We start from the raw sequence: 17,363 nt of genomic DNA on the forward strand, positions 1-17,363 counted from the left end.
GCATTACATACCCACCTAATGTTAGTTTGCATTCCTATGTCGAAGAGTTTCTTCTAAAACCTTCGTATGTTGAATTTTTTTCGAAACAGAAAATTATTATTATTATTTTTTTTTTTTTTTTGGAGAAATCGCAACATAAGTTTATTATAAACCAATTATTTTCTATTAATTGCAAAATTATTTTTGTCCTTACCGTTTAAAAATAAAATTATCATTGTTGTATTTAGGCTTATAGTCAACTATCATTACATGCATATTTATTAGTAATTATTCTTACGTTTTATGACTCTACTTTTTAGAGTAATATTTTAGAATATATTTTTCTACTTTTTAGAACATATTTAGTTCTGTTGTTATCTCGAAAACTAGCTATCTCAAAAATCTTTTAGCGTCCCTTCAACTATGATATATCAACAGTATACTGTGTGTCTATATATATGTATACAATTATATTTATAGATAGATATATATGTGTGTATATATATATATGTATTATCCATAACAATGTACTTTTAAAGCAGTAAATAAAATACAACATTTAATTATTATGGTTTTGCAATGTATTGTGATATGATTTTTTTGTGTAGGGTAAAAAAATAACAAATCTTTTATTGTGTTTTTTTTCCTTCAAAATTTTTAATTAAAATTTAAATTTCATAATTATAATAGATCCTTGCATTTTGTAATTTAAAAATATTGAGAAGAAAAAGTAGCTGAAAAGTAGGTTTGCAAATTATTTAGCAATAAAATTGAAAAACTTAAAGATGAAATGCTTAGTTTTGAATGAAAATGTATGGAATTTTCTATAAGTGGAAAAACTACCTAAATAATCTGCACTTGACATATTAGGCACTAGTTAAAGTGAGAATAAGGTCTTTATCTAAAACAACAGCTACATTTCTATTTGCATGATTTAACATTTTACATAATGTATTTTATTTATTTTTCGCTGTCTGGAAAGACAAGTTACTATATTCAAACAGTCAGAGCAATAATTTATATAATCAATCATCAATAACTTTAAAAAATACAATAAAAATAATCAATCAGTTTAAAATAGTATTACAAATAAGTAAGTGAACACATTATTATTTATTTATTTATTTGTATATCAGTGAATACAATCAAACAGTCAACACTAATTAGTTGATGTAATGAGAGAAACAAACTTTTGAGGTGTAACAATACAGCGACCATTAATGTATACACAACCTAAATAAATTGTGGAAAGGTCTTGATTCTGCACTTTAACACATCACCATAGCTAAGCTGGGTAGTTTATTATCGAGGTAGTATGCATATTCATGGCTTTCTAGCTTCACAAATATATTGTGCATATATATATTAACTTTTAATATTTTCACAGCAGCAAAGCCATGTTTGCCCTCAAGGACACCAGCTGCCTGTAGTCCTCGTATGTCTAGGCCATCTCGAAATTACAGGCATATGAAATGGCCTAATCCACTTATGGAAGATTCTCACACAGCTTTATCTGGTAAGAACAGTTTTGTTTTAATTATTGGGGAAATGCCTGCACATTGATTGTATTTCAAATGTTACATAACTTTTAAAAATTACATATGAGTTTTTCACAATTTGTTATTTAAACTTTTTGAGCAAGGTTACTGTTAGAGGAAGGTTTAAGGCCTTAAAATATAAACAATTCTCCTTAAAATTTGAAAAAATTATCTATTTCAGTTAAATTATTTATTAAAATTCTAATTAGTATACAATTCTAAAAATATAACAAAATTTCTTATTTCCTGAAAAACAAATTTTTAGATGTATAACTATTCGGGAGTTAATATTTATTTATAATTCAACTGCAGCGTATTTATTTGCTTTGATTATTATTTTTATTGTTTTGAAATGTTTGCATTTTAAAATTAGAAGTTTTGGTTATAAATAAGATTTTTTTTTTATTGTTTTTCTTTTGTACATAAGTTCAGATTTTTGAGAAAATGTCTTAACAGCTTAAGTTGATCATTTAAGTAATTAAGAATATAAAAATTATTGGATATAACTTTTATTTTTGCTTAATAAAAATGGTAATGTATTATTAAATATAATAAATTATTGTAATTGTAAATTAAAATTAAATCTTATATATGCCATACAGTTTAGAAACTGAGAAAAGAAAGTTAAGTTTTTTCATAATTATAAGAGGAATTGCATTTTTTCCTCACAATAAATTATTTACTTATTGTGATAACGATGCTTTTATTTTTTAAACTAATTTTCTTTAATTAGATGATGAAGTTCAGTCCAACTCGAAGCACTTTAGAAATCATGACTTGTATACACGCCTTGGTCTTTTGCTTGGAGACCGTACACCATTGTCCAGTTCAAGGGTCAATATCAGCAGTTATTGTCCTGAGTCCTATCCTAGTATCTCATCCCTTGCCAGTAGTGATGCAAACACCACCAATACAAGTCCTCTGTCAACACTGACAGGTAGAAAATTTATGATAAAATACATTGTTTGTTAATCAATTTTGTGTTTGATATATTTTTTTTTTCATTTTTATAAATTTTTCATTTGATATATTTTTGTAATATTTATCAATATTCTGTTCTGTTATCTATTTTGGATTTGATAGATAGGATCTGGATAGATATTTTGGATTTGATAGATGGATGTGCTTTTGATTGTTTGATATTTTTTACCCATTTTTCAAAGAATTTTTTTAGAATGAAATTCTATTTTTGTATTCTTGTATGACTCTTTGAAATTTGATTCTTGTATTAATAAATATGATGTAAAATTATTTTGCCTTTTTGAATTTATAAGTAATAGAATTTTTAGATCCTGACTTAAATTAAATATATCTGCTTATTCTTTAAAAATTACTGTGTATTACTGGAAAAAATCTTTTCCAAAAAGTTGGCAACTATGGTTACCATTTATGTTAGTTGACAACTATGGTTAGTTCAAAAACTGATGTATTGAGCTTATTGTACAATTTGTGGTAAAAAGGTTTATTCATTTTTTTAATGAATAAAAAAACCATATTACTAAATATTAGTTTTTTTCTTAAATGCAAATACCTGAAAAATTTTGAGACTGTTTTCACTTTTTTTAAAAATTCTCTTCCATTTTGAAGTGTTTTCGATCCAACTTCTTATGCTGTGGGGCATAAAATTCTTTGAATTACAGTACAGTATACAAGGGTGAAGAAAAGCAGCATCTGTAATTTAAAGAGACTCTTTTCAAATTTTAAATATACAACTTTTTTAAAATTACAAAACTCAAAAACTATTTGACTGATTATGTTCAAATTTTGTATTTTACCATCTTAATTACGTTCTTTAAATTGCTGTAAAACTTGTATGCCTTACATTTCAAAATTTTCTCGACCATTATTAAATAAAATGATAATAAATAACAATTATAAAAAAAAAATTTGCATAAAATTATCTTTGGATAAATGAATTGTTTAAAATTGTAAGCGAGAATTATTTAAATCATTAAATTTTTTTTTTTGAGATTTGGCAAAATAAGCAAAAAGTAAAATTAACATTAAGAGATTCAAATCTTTGACTGCTTTCCTGACCAAACTATTGATACCATATTTCCTAGACTGTGGCTTTTAATCATATTTTGAGCGCCAGAAATCTAAATCCGTCGGGAAAAAATTTATGTTTGTTCCCAGAAAATAAGTTTTCCTGTTTGATTTTGTAACTTAAAATATCGTCTGCTCTAATTGATTAGTAAGTGTAAGATTAGGCTTTCAAACCCTTAAGATTGAGTCGTAATTTGTGAAAAATCAGATATTTGGATCATAAATCACTCACAGCATTTTTTTTTTGTGCACCATACAATTTATAGTTTTATTTCACAAGTACTTAAACTCTTTTCAATGTCTTATGTTTTAGATTCATCAGATCCTGATCACATGCCTCGTACTAACGGCTTGCGTTCTGCTAGTCGAGATCAGAGCTCAGACAGTGTAGTATCTCTCATCAGCACAAGTACCGGTAACAGTTCATGCAGTAGTCCTTTTGGTACCAATTTTCAAAGGCATACTCTTGCCAGTAAGTTTAATTTGTTACTATAAAATCTTAAAAGACAGTAAAAATCCATTTTTTCAATAGTTCATAATAGCAGATGAAATTTTCAAACCAGTGAACTTGTTTTTGTTTGAAAAAAACATTTAAGACAAATGTATGACCTTAACTTATTGCATCATAAACTGAAATGTATCCTTCTTTCTACCACTCCTGAACCTTTTTTCCTCCTGTACCCTTAAACTGAAACCTTCTTTCTACCACTCCCTACATGGCTGAGAGGTGGGGACATATAGTTGTCAATTGAATGAATTTTAAAAAAATAAATAAAAGTGTCATATTTACCTATTTTTCTTGACTTTCAAACAACTATTTGGAATTTAAATACATATCTAGTGTTGACTGCTTTAATCTGTAGACTGATTTAAGTAGCTGTACATTTTATACAAAACAGAAACTTCTATGACAGGAATGCTTTTACTATAAGTTTCCAAATCGTAACAAGTTTTTGTAAGAAAAAAGTGAAATGAACTGTAATACCTTTTGACCGAAGTAGTTTGTTAAAAATTCCTTTGCTCTAACATAAGTGGAATATTTGAAATTCTTTATGTTAATCGAGAGTATTTGGCAGCTCTTGCTCACAATTTTAAGCTCAAATAGCTTGTTGAAAATTCTGTTATTAAAATCCTTTTCTTAGGTAGATTGTTTATACAACTTAAGTTCAAAATTCAATGCATAAGTGACTTGCTCAATTATAGTTTAACACTCTCAATGCAGTTTAACATTGCTGTATACCGAGAAAGTCTGAAGGGACGAGTGTAGCCCTTCCCAGATGGTTTCTGTGTAGATTATTTAGACATCCAACATCTTAAAATGTAATCATAATTGTTGTAATAAAAATATCTTAGATCTTCAATCATCAATATTCTATGGTATTTTATTCAATTTCGTAAGCGGAAATATTTGATAAAATCGAACACTGACTTTTCAACTATACTTAGGGGCCAAATAGACTACATCCATTTTCCTAGTGCTAAAACTGTGTAGCATCATCAAGCTGTAACTCTTTTTTCATGAAAAAATTACATAATATTTAAATAATTTAACATCATTCTAAATCAACGACAAACTACATTGAAGCATACATTTGACATTTTACACATTTTTGGTGAAATACATTCGATACATATTATTTTGGAGAAAAAAACACATTCACCTTCTTACAAGAACGAATCACCAGTCTGTCTTCCCAAAGTCTTAAGTTATTCGATTTTAAAGCAGAAGTTGGAATGGAAAAAGGCAATTAATTAGTTGAGTTTTCATTTCTCTGAATGTTGTAATGGAATATTGTAATGCAAGTAATAATTAAATATCCAAGATCATATAATATCAAAAAGTATTAAACAACATTTTCTGAAACTAAGATAACTAGTTCTAATCTGAAATTATTAAAAGCTTTTCTCTCCAGAAATGGCATAGCATTAAAAACAATTAATTTGTTTCTTTATTGTGTTTTTAATCTCTCAATGAACTTATTTATATTTTCTTTAGGAACTAGTGATAGCTTTGTACAAATTGCTAAACGTAATTTGTCAAGAAGGCAGGCGTATCATAACAGTGATGAAAGTGCTTTGAACTTTTCTGCTGCTTGTAGTAAGTATTGCTCAACACTTCATGAATTTTATTTCATTGTTTATTTTTATTATGTATTTTATTTTATTTTTCATACTTTTTATCATTTATGGCATGTAAATGATCTAATTTCGTTAGTTTTTAAAGATGTAGATCGGGATAGAAAGTATTAGGGATTCAGGATTTTAAAAAAATGTCAGGAATTAAAACAGAAAACAGATCAATTTGAAATTTTCTATCCATGTTTCGTCGAAACCTTAAAAATTATTGCACAGTTAACCTGATAAATGTTCTATCTTGACATTTAGGTAGTAAATGATGGCTTACTATTATATTCTAAAAAAAATTTCTCTTCTACATAGTTAAAAAAGAAAATGCAAGCGGAATTATTGTGGTTGTTTGAGCTTTGTTTAGTTGTATGCAGTTTCTGTCAAACTCTTATATTTCAGAGAAATTTTTTTTCTTTTTCAGAAGTATGTTTTAAATTATAAGAAATTTTAAAAAAAAAAGTCTCCTTTTTATCTGCTGTAAAATTTTGTTAAACTGGAGAAATAAGGGAATGTTGTTGATAGGAAATTGACAAAGACTCTCCCTTAGAATTTACTGTGTGTTAGCTTAAAATTATTTTTAATAAGTTGTATTTCTTAAATTGCTAAGTATGTTATGTGCTTGAATTCAAAGCTCCATTTAACACAAGTATATACACATATTTAGCTTCATGTAATTACTTATTATTTGCTTATTTACTTAATTATTATTTGCTATATTGATCATAAGTGTATTTTTTTATCAAAAATTCTTTAATTAGATTTTTTATTCTTAGTAGACAAACAAAATTTTTCCCAAAATAAAAAAAAAAAAAAATTGTGTAAGAAAAGGTATTAATTAAAATTAAACTATTAAACGTTTGAATTTTCATTAATTTAAAAATGCCACAACAAATGGGTACTTTTTTAAAGTGTTATTTTGTTTGAATTGGAAAATAACAAATATCTTTACTTTTAGGAAAGAATGTTTCTAAAATAATAAATAAAACATTGAAACCCTTATATTTTGAAGTTCCTCAACCTGAGCAAGATCCTTTATTTATTGGTCGACAGTGGCTTTTTAAAGAAATTGAACAGGTTTGTGTGCATAAATATTAGATACTTTTTCTTTCTTCCTTTTTTCCATGTGCAATAAATACTTCTCTCTTGATTTCAACTTTTTACATTAATTTAGTTATTTATATTTCATTAATGATAGTAGTTATTGGTTTTTCTATGATCAATAATGAATAGTCGAAATATTAAAGTTTGAGAGTAAACAAAATGTTTTTAAAAAAGTAAAATTTTTTTTAAAAAGTCAACTTTTTAAAGAAAATTTGTTTAATAACTTATGTGGGTTAAATTTTATAAAAATCCATGCATTATAATGCACGTGCACCATATTTGGCATTCAAATAGTACTTTAATAAATATTTTACTAATTTCTTAAAACTTCCAAGAATTCAATCGATGAATTTGCATTCTTTCTGTATGTGTATAGTTTAAAATTGTTATCTGATGGATTTCCATTAAAAAAGAATTTATTTGTTAGAATGATTTATTCTAAAAAGAAAGTTTAGGATAATTTTTCTGCATGTCATGGAATTATTTTCAAATAAAAGTTAAATGTAAAAAAAGTGGTTGTATAAATCTAAAAATGAGTTTTAAGTTGAGCTTTTGCATATTTGAAAGTATTTTGTGTTCTTGTATGTGTGTATGTATATACATGCACACACAACAGATATGTAAGATAATAATTTTCCAACAAACTATGAAATTGTTTTAAAATTAAAGCTAAATAAATAAAATATAAGTGAAATTTTATAAGTTGGAAAAATTGTTCTAAGCTGAAATTAAATATTTTTAGAAGCATTTTGTGGAACTTTACTGAATTATCAATGTTTGGTTTTAAAACTATTGAAATTGCTGCTTAATAAAATACTAAGAAATTATTTTGTTAAATTCTCTAATCATTTATTTATTGCAATGCTTATTTATTTCAAATGTTTAGGATAATCTTTGAATTTGTGTTTATTAATTGCAGGAAATATCTGATCCGAAAAGTAGAAAAGCAATTGCTATTGTTGGTGGTCCTGGCAGTGGGAAAACAGCAATAGTATCTCAATTGGTTGAACATAGTTCCTTTAGGATGAAAAAAGAAGAGGCTATTTATCATGGTATTTGAATTATTTTTGTATCTTTGCCTTCTTAATGTGTATTTATGTATTCTTAGCAAGATTTTTTTACATGAAAAATTATAAGCTGTTTAGTTTAATTTAACAATGTATTATAATTTTTATTGGAGTAGAAATTATAAAAAGTTAGTCTCTGGTCTGGAGAGCCATTAAACAAGAGATATTGCTAGTTCATACTCATTTACACTTGCCTATTTACATGTATCAATTAGATTTTTAAAAAATATAAATATAGTAATTTTAAATGAAAAATTGCATTTAAGAGAAGTGTAATGTTCATAATTATGAAGAAAACACAGGCCAAGACATTAAAGGTAAGAACAAAAAAATATAGGATTCCTTTACATTGATTTCTGATCAATTAATATGGTCTATTATACTTACATGTATCAATTAGATTTTCTAAAAATCTAAATAAAGTAAATTTAAATGAAAAATTGCAATAAAGCGAAGTGTAATGTTCATAATTATGAAGAAAACACAGGCTAAAACAGGAAAATGAAATTCAAAAAGTACATGAATCTGATTGCTGGTGAATTATATTGTGGTATGAAGTTGAATTTTAGTGGTTTCAGTGGAACAGGCATTAATTTCAAGCTCTGTATTTGCATTTCAACAAATGATTTACTGTGTTCTTGATTTTTTATTTAAGAAAAAAGTTAAATTTATCAAAATAGATTTTACAAATGTTAACCAATCGAGATAGAATAAATTTTTTCAAATATGGCTATTAGTGTTACTGCCAATGGGCTTGAGTTTTTCACTTTAATTAGTGATGAAATTAAAATAAATCAGATGCAAGATTATCAATAATTATCAAATAATTAATTATTAATTCCAAAAAGTATGCAAGGAGAAATCTGGCTTTGCTCATTTTTTACATTGTCAATTTTTAAATTTTAGCAAATGGATGCAAAAACTTCTACAAAAAAATTTTACTGGTGCCCATTGCTTTAAAATATGTTATTTATTCCCTGTTTTTGTGTAAATGAAATCAAAATGAATGTTCTTAATGCACTTTATGTGTTGTAATTTAATTTGTATCTCACAGATATCCAGTCTTTGGATGGCAGTGATTACAACATGTCCAATTCAAGCAGCAGTGACTCTGGTCTTTACCAGTCAATATCAACCTTACATCACAGCGGTGCACGTTCCTTGGGCAATCGACTAGTTGCTTATCATCTTTGTCAGGCTGACAACAACATCACATGTATGGTGCCTGAATTCGTACATAGCATAGCTGCACAACTCTGCAAGGCACCTCAGTTAACTGCTTATAGAGACCTTGTGGCTAGAGATATAAGGTGCGGACATCACAGATTTAAAATTCTAAAAAGTGTATCTTTTTAAATGAAAGGAGTTATTATTTGTAATTGTGTAATTTTTGTTACATATAAATAATGTATGGAATGATGAACAACTTTAACTCTGCCAGTTAGGAAATATTTGCTTTAAAAATTTAATTATTTTCTAATTGTAAGGTTTTTATAATTAAATTATCTCTTAATTTTTAGCAATAATTAAATTGCCTTCAAGCTTTCATTATTCATCTAATTATAAAATGGGTAATTTAATTTCCTACTAATTTAAAAGAATAATAAAATTGCCTACAAATTTTATTACCAACCCTGTTATAAAGTAGATATGATGTAAATAAATTAAATGGGTTAATAATTAAAAGGGTAAAAAGGTTAAATTTTTTACCCTTTGATTATTAGACAGTTATTTAATTTATTTATTAACGTAAGGAATTAAATTGTCCACAAATGTTGTTACATGTATGTAGAAGCTGTATAATTTTACTGTTAGAATTTGATGGGGAAAGTCTTGTATACAATAAATTCTCCCTAAAACAATTTAACAGGAAAAAACTTTATTCATTCAGAATAAAATTATTTTTGATACTTTTTAGAAATTAATATTCTACACAAATGCTGCATTATTAGTCTGCTTTTTTAAACAAAAATTTGGAACTTAAAATCGAAAATAGCTACTATTATTTAAAAAAATTTTCCATTTAAAAATCACCTTGTACATCTATATGTATATTCTTTTATGTTAAAGAATACTTAAGAGAATACCCTTCATGGCAAGTATTGAGAAAGTAATTTCAGTAAACTATGACCTTTAAAATGCTAATTTTTTTTAAAAAAAGTATCAAAAAGTAAATAAATTATCAGACTGCAATTTATTTGTAATTTTGAAACTTTGAAAACATTTTGCAGCATCTGAAACTGCATGATTCTGTCTAGCGTTGCTTGAACTTACTTTTCTTTAAACTTCAAATTTGAAAGTACATATGGTGATGAAACAGAATTTTGCATGTAAAGTTTCTCACTCAATATTGCACAAGGTGCATAGCTTTTTTAAAAAGTGCTTGAAGGTGCTTATTTTTGATTTACTTTTTCTAAAAGCCCTTTAAAGGTGCTTTTTTTATTGGGGGTTTGTAGAAAGTGCTTAATTTTCTATTTTTCAAAATGAGGTTTTCTCTTTGCCGTGTCGATTGCCGTCATAAATTAAGAAAAAAAGCATGATTTTCACAATTTTCTCTTCAATGTTTATCCGAAATTAGTTATTTTGTCATGATTATGTAAAGTCTTTGAAAATGTTTTTGCATTTTGTTGATTTTATGTTTATAAATTAGGAATTTCAAACAAACAAAAGAAATCATTTTTATTACTGCACATATCCTATTCATATATTTTTTTTTAAGAAAGCGATTGAAAATATTTTTTGAGTGCTTAAAAAGTTCTTTATTTTTTATTGAAAAATCTGGCTACTGTTACAGTCAATTTAAAGATAAAACATACTGCACAACATTTTATTTATCTTCTCTGTATGTTGTAATTTTATCTATTTTTGCAGGCTTCAAGAAATTTTAAGCTTGTCTTCCTGCATAAGTGACCCAAGTTCTGCATTCATTCATGGCATCATCGAACCATTGTCTAGTTTGAGATCTCGAAATAGGATTCCCAATGCAACGTGTCTATTGATTGTGGATGGTCTGAATGAAGCAGAATACCATAGACCTGATTATGGTGATACTATTGCCTCATTTCTAACCCACCATTTTGAGGTCATTCCTTCATGGCTAAAGGTGTGTAGATCATGAATCTATAACTAATAATGCATACCTGTAATATGTATACAATGGGAACTTATTGCACTAAGAATTGCTATTTTGAATTCATGTTCTAGTTGTAAAATATCAAACCTAAATGAAAATAGAATTTAGCACTAATAAATGGTACACGGCGAACAAAAGTTATCTTTTGCAGAAAAGAAATTACACATAATATTTTAAATATTTTGTGTGTAATAACAAATAAAAAAATAAGTAAAAGCCTTCTTTAGTTCTAATTTTCAGAAACTATGGTTTCCAAATACCTGGGTCCTACGTATTAAAAACAAAGAGTCCTGGTGTGGATTGATCGTAAAGATGTGGTTATATATATATATTAACAATTTTATTCAAAAAAGTGTGCACGTGCTTTCCCTGTAAACGAAATCACTGACTCTACTAATCTTAGCAAAAGCTAAGAAAAATTTAACTTTTGTGTGAATCACGTTTTTCTATCTAGATTGTTAACATTTTATATTTTTTAAAATATTATATTAAAAAGTCACTGTGAAACTAATTATTTTCTAATTATTTTGTATATTGTGATAAATTGAATAATTTAAAGATTTTTTTTTTTCTTTTAGGTTGTTGTCACTATACGCACTAGTTTTAGTGATCTCATCAAACGATTACCTACTCACTGCATCTCACTGGATAAAGTTCCGACCAATGAAAATATCCAGAAAGATCTATGCAATTATGTGATGCATAGAATTAACACCAGTCCTTTGATTCGTGCCAATATCACCATAAACAATAGCAAAGTAGAAGGAATAGCTAACTCAAAGTATGCTAATATCTTTCACTATCCCAAGCTATTAAAAAAATCTACTTATAACCTTTTTTTTATGATTATGAATTTAAATATTTAAAATTAATTTATTTAATTCAATTACTTTCATATTTGCACGTATCATTTCCATACTTTTCTTTCCTCTTAGTTTTAACACTCGAAGCGCTTTTTGGGTAGGAAATCGTAATGAAATTTCCTTGCCATGCTCTTCTTTCTATTAAATAACCTGAGAAAAATTGATATTTTGGCTCCAGTTAACTACAAGCTTTCATGTTTTAAAAAAGCTAGAACTAACATTCAGAGTGCTAATTAAAAATTTAAAGTTAATTAAAGACATCTAAAAAAAAGCAGTGGAATTTCTAATTTTGGTGTATTTTACATTCACTGTATATTTAATAAAAAAATGCTCTACTTCTTAATTATTGGAAACATTTTTAAAAAGCTGGCTTATTTTTATTATTTTTCTTAAAGTAATTGGTAAAAAATTTTTTTATATGCCTGAAAAAAAAGTCCTGTCTTATCATTGAGATTGTTAAAGTAGAAGTAAAATTTTTTTTCTCTCTATTAATTTTATATCCAAAAGTTAAAACATCTTTTAAAATTGAACTTTAATTTCATTGATAAAATATTTCAATCTTTTTAATCTAGGTTTGCTGCTCACCTGTCCAATCTCAGTAAAGGTTGTATGCTGTATATACGTTTGACATTAGATCTGATTGAAAGGGGTCACCTTGTGGTCAAGAGTAGCAGCTATCGTGTCCTTCCTGTCTGCCTTAGTGAAGTCTACATGTTAAGTTTTAATCTGAAATTTACTACAATTAAATCATATGAAAAGGTACATAATAACAAAAAAAAATTTTTTTCCTTTATTATGTTAAATTCTCGGTAGATTATTTTAAATGTGTGATTTTACACATGTTTTTGGAAAAAAAATTTGTTTAGTTACATTTTTGAATTTATGTTGCATCTATGCTGTCTGTTTTCAAGAATAAAACAGACAACATCAAGGATGTTTGAGTTTAATGGAATCTCAATTTTCCCTAACAAATGTGATTTTTAACCAAATTACGCTGTCTTTGTTGGGCTTTTTTTTAAAAATATCTTTTTGAGATAGCTTTGCTAGACAGCTTTCCTATTGATTTTTAATCTTCAATTACTTTAAATTTACAAAAACAATGTGTCCAAATTAAAGTAACTGGAAGTTAAAATATCAGAATTAAATTTTTGAAAGGTATGAAAAACTGTGGCAATACAAGAGATTCTCGCAGTAATTTAGTCTGTGGCAAAGATATTATTTTAAAAAAACTCTTTAATATTAACACCACAGTTCCTCAAATGCGTTTTCTTCCTTTCCTTATCATACCTGAAATGAATTGCTGATGGTGATTTTAACAAACTAATATCTACGCAGGGAACTGTTGTAGCTGAGATGTTTGAATAAGTAAACTAAGCTTGACTCTACTCCATAGATATTTTTTCAATAAAGAATAACTTATTATTAAATAAGAATAAATATATTAATGTTTTGATGGCTTTCCAAGGTCCTCTTTTGGCATAAATTTTTTTTTCTGCACTTAATTTTGAAATCTAGAAATTTTTTCTGAAGTCATCATATTTATTCCTTTAAGAAACTCTAAAAGATAGGATCTATTTAAATGAAAGGATTATGTAATTTGTGGTTAAAGATATTTAGTGTGAGCAATTATAACATGATTTAAAAATTGTTGATTCTGTTATTATTAGCTGTAAAATAACAAACAATATAAAGCATCAATTATGCCCCTTAAATTCGTTTCGTCATCATTTTTGGCACAACAGCCCATTGTGGGCCTATTGTTGAAGATTGAATAACTTATTTTTGTTCATGGACTGTCAGTGTTTTGTCCAGATTACTTTGAAATTTAATTTCACAGAGTCAAATCACCATTGTTCTGGCTTTCCTCTTTTTTGACTATTAATAGGTTTTAACACACAATTTTCTTTATTAGATTTTTTCCTTCTTTAGATTCTTTTCTTTATTACAATTTTCTTTATTAAAAAGTAAAATTAAAAGAATGAAATAGGAAACTCATATTTTCAGAATAAATTTCTGAAAATATGAGTTTCCTATTTTATTCTTTTAATTTTATTTCTTTTGATGATGTCAGGCTCTTAAAAAATTCCATATGTTTCTTAGCTAAATTATTTTTGGTAAAGGCCATTAGTGAATTTGTTTCTACCTTATTGATTTTATGATTTTCCACACAATTGTTTTATTTGTCGTAAATATTATAATGTCTTACATCTTTCATTTCTTCTGTAGGTTATTCCCATTCTTCAAATTTGTCTTGCCTCTCTTTATCCTTTAACTCTTCAAGAGCTTTTTTATACTTTAAATGCTAAGTGCGTGAGTGAGGGTATATCTTGGGACTCTTTCATGGGCTGCATGGATATACTCATATCCAATCAATTCATAGTGAAAAGACAGGACAGTACAATCATGTTTGTACATCCATCCATGAGGGAATGGCTACTCAGGAGGGAAGAGAACGAAAGCAACAAGTTCCTGTGTGATGTCCGGTATGTATCAGTTAGAATTTTTTCCCCATTTTATCAGTAGTCAGTTAAATTGCAGAATTTATCAGTTAGATTGCATTATGTATCAATGAATCAGTAAATAGCATATTATGATGAACAAAATTTCTATCAAGTATATTGCTTGGGATGAATATTCATTTGCATAAAATAATTGCTTAATGCCTGATAATAAAATTATGGTGCTGTGTGTGGTATGTTTTAATGAACAAATATCTTCTATTTTATCAATAATCATTTAAATTGCAAATTGTATCAATCAGTTAAATTGCATTACTTTCGGCAAATTAAATATTGTGATGACCTTAAATGTTAATTTCCTATTAATTATATTGCTAGGGATGAACATTCGCTCAAAATATGTAATCAAAGTCTTATTATATTCAAATTATAAAAATGTTCCATCTAAAGAAAATTTTTGAAAAGAAGGATTTTTAGTATATTTAGTATTCCTTTCCTATAAGCAATCTTAAATTCTAATTAAACCTTAGTAAATCATACCAAGTAGTAATTGTATCCATGTAGAGTTAGCTTTTTATACTGTCGAAGCTTATAATTTTAAAATTAAAGTGCTCCAGTAATAGTCTGCTATAAGCTGAAATGGTTGTGGGATTAAAAGTCAACAATTTTGAGACTATCTGCATGACTTTGGCAATGTGGTTGACAATGTTCACAGGCTGCCTTTTTTTAGGATAAATTGGTATCCACTAGTCTAAAGCTGAATGAGCAAACATTAAACCGTGGACCTAAACAATGACAGCTTATTGCCTTTAGAGAACCTTATATTAGGGGAGACACTTTTAATAGCAAATTCTGTATTTTATGGAGCAAAGTGAGTTCAGATAAACCTAGAGTTAAACTATGAATTTTTAAATGCTTAAGTAATGCAAACAAATTATGGCAGAATAATTTCCTTGTTTAATTCTGAGTTATTTTGCCATAATTTATTTACATTCTTTAATTTTAAATCTTTAAGTGCTTGCCAGAATTTACTTCTTTCCATATTTTAAATTACTTTAGTAAGGTGAAAAAGAATTTGCCATGAACAGTTTCTCCTACTGAATTGCAATGTTTTTAAGTATGCTATTTTGACGTATTAAGTACTCAGCAAAAATAATAAAATTCATTGTAAACAATAATTTAGAGCAGTGAGTGCTAAATTTTAAATACATGGCAACAATATTAGAATTTCTTATACAAATTCGATTTGTTTTCAGAATTTAGTGACACTTAGTCCAAGAAGATTTTATCTTTGAAAATAAAAACTTATTTAAAATTATAAAATAAATTTGATAAAGGAAATATACTCTAAGGATTTGAAATGAAAGTTTTTTGTTTTATTTCAGTGGGGGACATGCGGCTATTGCTTTTCGAATCAGCCGTGCAACGACAGCAAAAACAGCTGATGATTGTTTAGAGCTAGGTCATCATGTGTTGAAAGCTCACATCTACAAAAACTCTCCTCAAGACATTCTGCATACGTGCTTGCCGAGAGACCTTCAAGCGTACTGGCTACAGCTTTCCAGTAGTTGCATACAGTCTGGCTTGGGATCCATTAGAAATTTATACAGCCCAAATGTTAAAGTAAGCACAAAATATTCTTTCTGATACAAATGCTTTGACCTACATGAGAATTTTATACTTTTTTGTACTTTACAAACTTTTGATGACATAGTATGATTCGACGGCACAATACCTTTTATAAAATCTTGAGAAAAAAGGAGTTATTCGATTAGATGAGAATAAATAGCACTTTAATTTTTAAAATTTATATTTTCGCTTAAGAGTCCTCTACTTTCGCCATCTTGGATTTTAGATTAACTTTTTAATTTATATTTTTTTGCTTCTATTAATACTTAACAAACTTTCGATGACATAATATTATTAGACAGCACATTTCTACCTTTCAAAAAGGTAGAAAATAAAACAGTCGCTTTATTAAATTAAGAGAAATGGCACTTGATAATTTTTAGAACTTCTATTAGTTTTTCCTCAAAACCTTAAAGTAATATAATAGCGCCATTCATGAGTTTGAGAAAATAATTTAAAAGTACACGGTTTTTTTTTTAGATTTTTTAAAATTTTGTTCTATAACAGTTTAAATTGAGGAAACATTATTTGGATGACATTAAGAAATTCTTTAAACATTAATTACATAAAAGCAAAGATATTTGTCATCCAAAATCGAAAAAATAGGCAACCGTATACTATTTAAACGACCTTAAGTTCATTGAATTTTCAATATTTTAAAGTTATAGGCTGAGTCCCTTGAAATTAAAAACCAGAAAAGTTGAATTTAAAATAAATACTTAATCCTCATTCATCATCACAACTGTCGCAAACCATGCAATAAAATTAGTTGCAAATGTTTTACTTTTATCAATAATAACGGTTGTCCAATCAAAAACTGTGAATTTAAACTTTCAAATGCTGAAAAAAATTACTGAAGAGCTTAGTCTGCATGACTTTGGATTTTTCCCTCTCATTGATATTTCAAAGAAGTCACATTTAAAAATAAATGTATTTATTGCAGGTGAGTCGATTATTGTTATTAGCCGGTGCTGATCCTAACTATAGAATCCAGTTGCTTTACAACATGCCAATAGTTGCTGTTGCTGCAGAACAAGGATTTTTGGAAATGGTATCCCAGTTGGTGGAATTTGGGGCAAACGTAAATGCTACTTCAAACAAAGGACTTGGTGCACTAGCTTTAGCTTCTGGTAAAGGATTTATTGATATTGTTAGGCTTCTCACTGCAAATGGTGCAAAGGTATGTATTTGTTCAAAATTTCCAAGTAAATAAAATTTCCTTTTTCTTATTATATATAATGTGCATATTTAGACATTATTTTGCATTTTAATTTTTTATCTGTGAAACCTCTGCTGCAGCAATATGTGAAAGAATTTTTGAGTTTTTTTATTGTTTACATTTATTAAGATCTAGTCCTTTCCAATCCGGTGTATTGAAACAGGAATGTCTGAGACTAAAATTTTTATCATATTTATTGTTT

General features: G+C 27.1%; 1 protein-coding gene across 7 annotated transcripts in view; it reads left to right on the forward strand.

The window, feature by feature from the left end:
- The window catches only part of rols (zinc-RING finger and ankyrin repeat domain-containing protein rolling pebbles), a 105,082-nt gene that overhangs the window by 75,242 nt on the left and 12,477 nt on the right, over window positions 1–17,363 (forward strand). For 5 of the 7 annotated variants that reach the window (XM_087160663.1, XM_087160666.1, XM_087160662.1 and 2 more), the window contains 13 exons: window positions 1,367–1,495; window positions 2,251–2,454; window positions 3,877–4,035; window positions 5,560–5,661; window positions 6,646–6,764; window positions 7,711–7,843; window positions 8,913–9,168; window positions 10,730–10,961; window positions 11,570–11,772; window positions 12,427–12,613; window positions 14,081–14,337; window positions 15,699–15,936; window positions 16,886–17,122. In XM_087160663.1, the coding sequence (XP_087016789.1) occupies window positions 1,367–1,495; window positions 2,251–2,454; window positions 3,877–4,035; window positions 5,560–5,661; window positions 6,646–6,764; window positions 7,711–7,843; window positions 8,913–9,168; window positions 10,730–10,961; window positions 11,570–11,772; window positions 12,427–12,613; window positions 14,081–14,337; window positions 15,699–15,936; window positions 16,886–17,122 (2,456 nt within the window). The remainder of the gene's footprint in view (window positions 1–1,366; window positions 1,496–2,250; window positions 2,455–3,876; window positions 4,036–5,559; window positions 5,662–6,645; window positions 6,765–7,710; window positions 7,844–8,912; window positions 9,169–10,729; window positions 10,962–11,569; window positions 11,773–12,426; window positions 12,614–14,080; window positions 14,338–15,698; window positions 15,937–16,885; window positions 17,123–17,363) is intronic. The other 2 variants (XM_087160665.1, XM_087160667.1) reach the window with 1 other exon arrangement.

This window comes from Parasteatoda tepidariorum, chromosome 4, assembly GCF_982258835.1.
Source record: "Parasteatoda tepidariorum strain Cologne lab strain chromosome 4, Ptep-v5.0, whole genome shotgun sequence".
Classification (NCBI taxonomy): domain Eukaryota; kingdom Metazoa; phylum Arthropoda; class Arachnida; order Araneae; family Theridiidae; genus Parasteatoda; species Parasteatoda tepidariorum.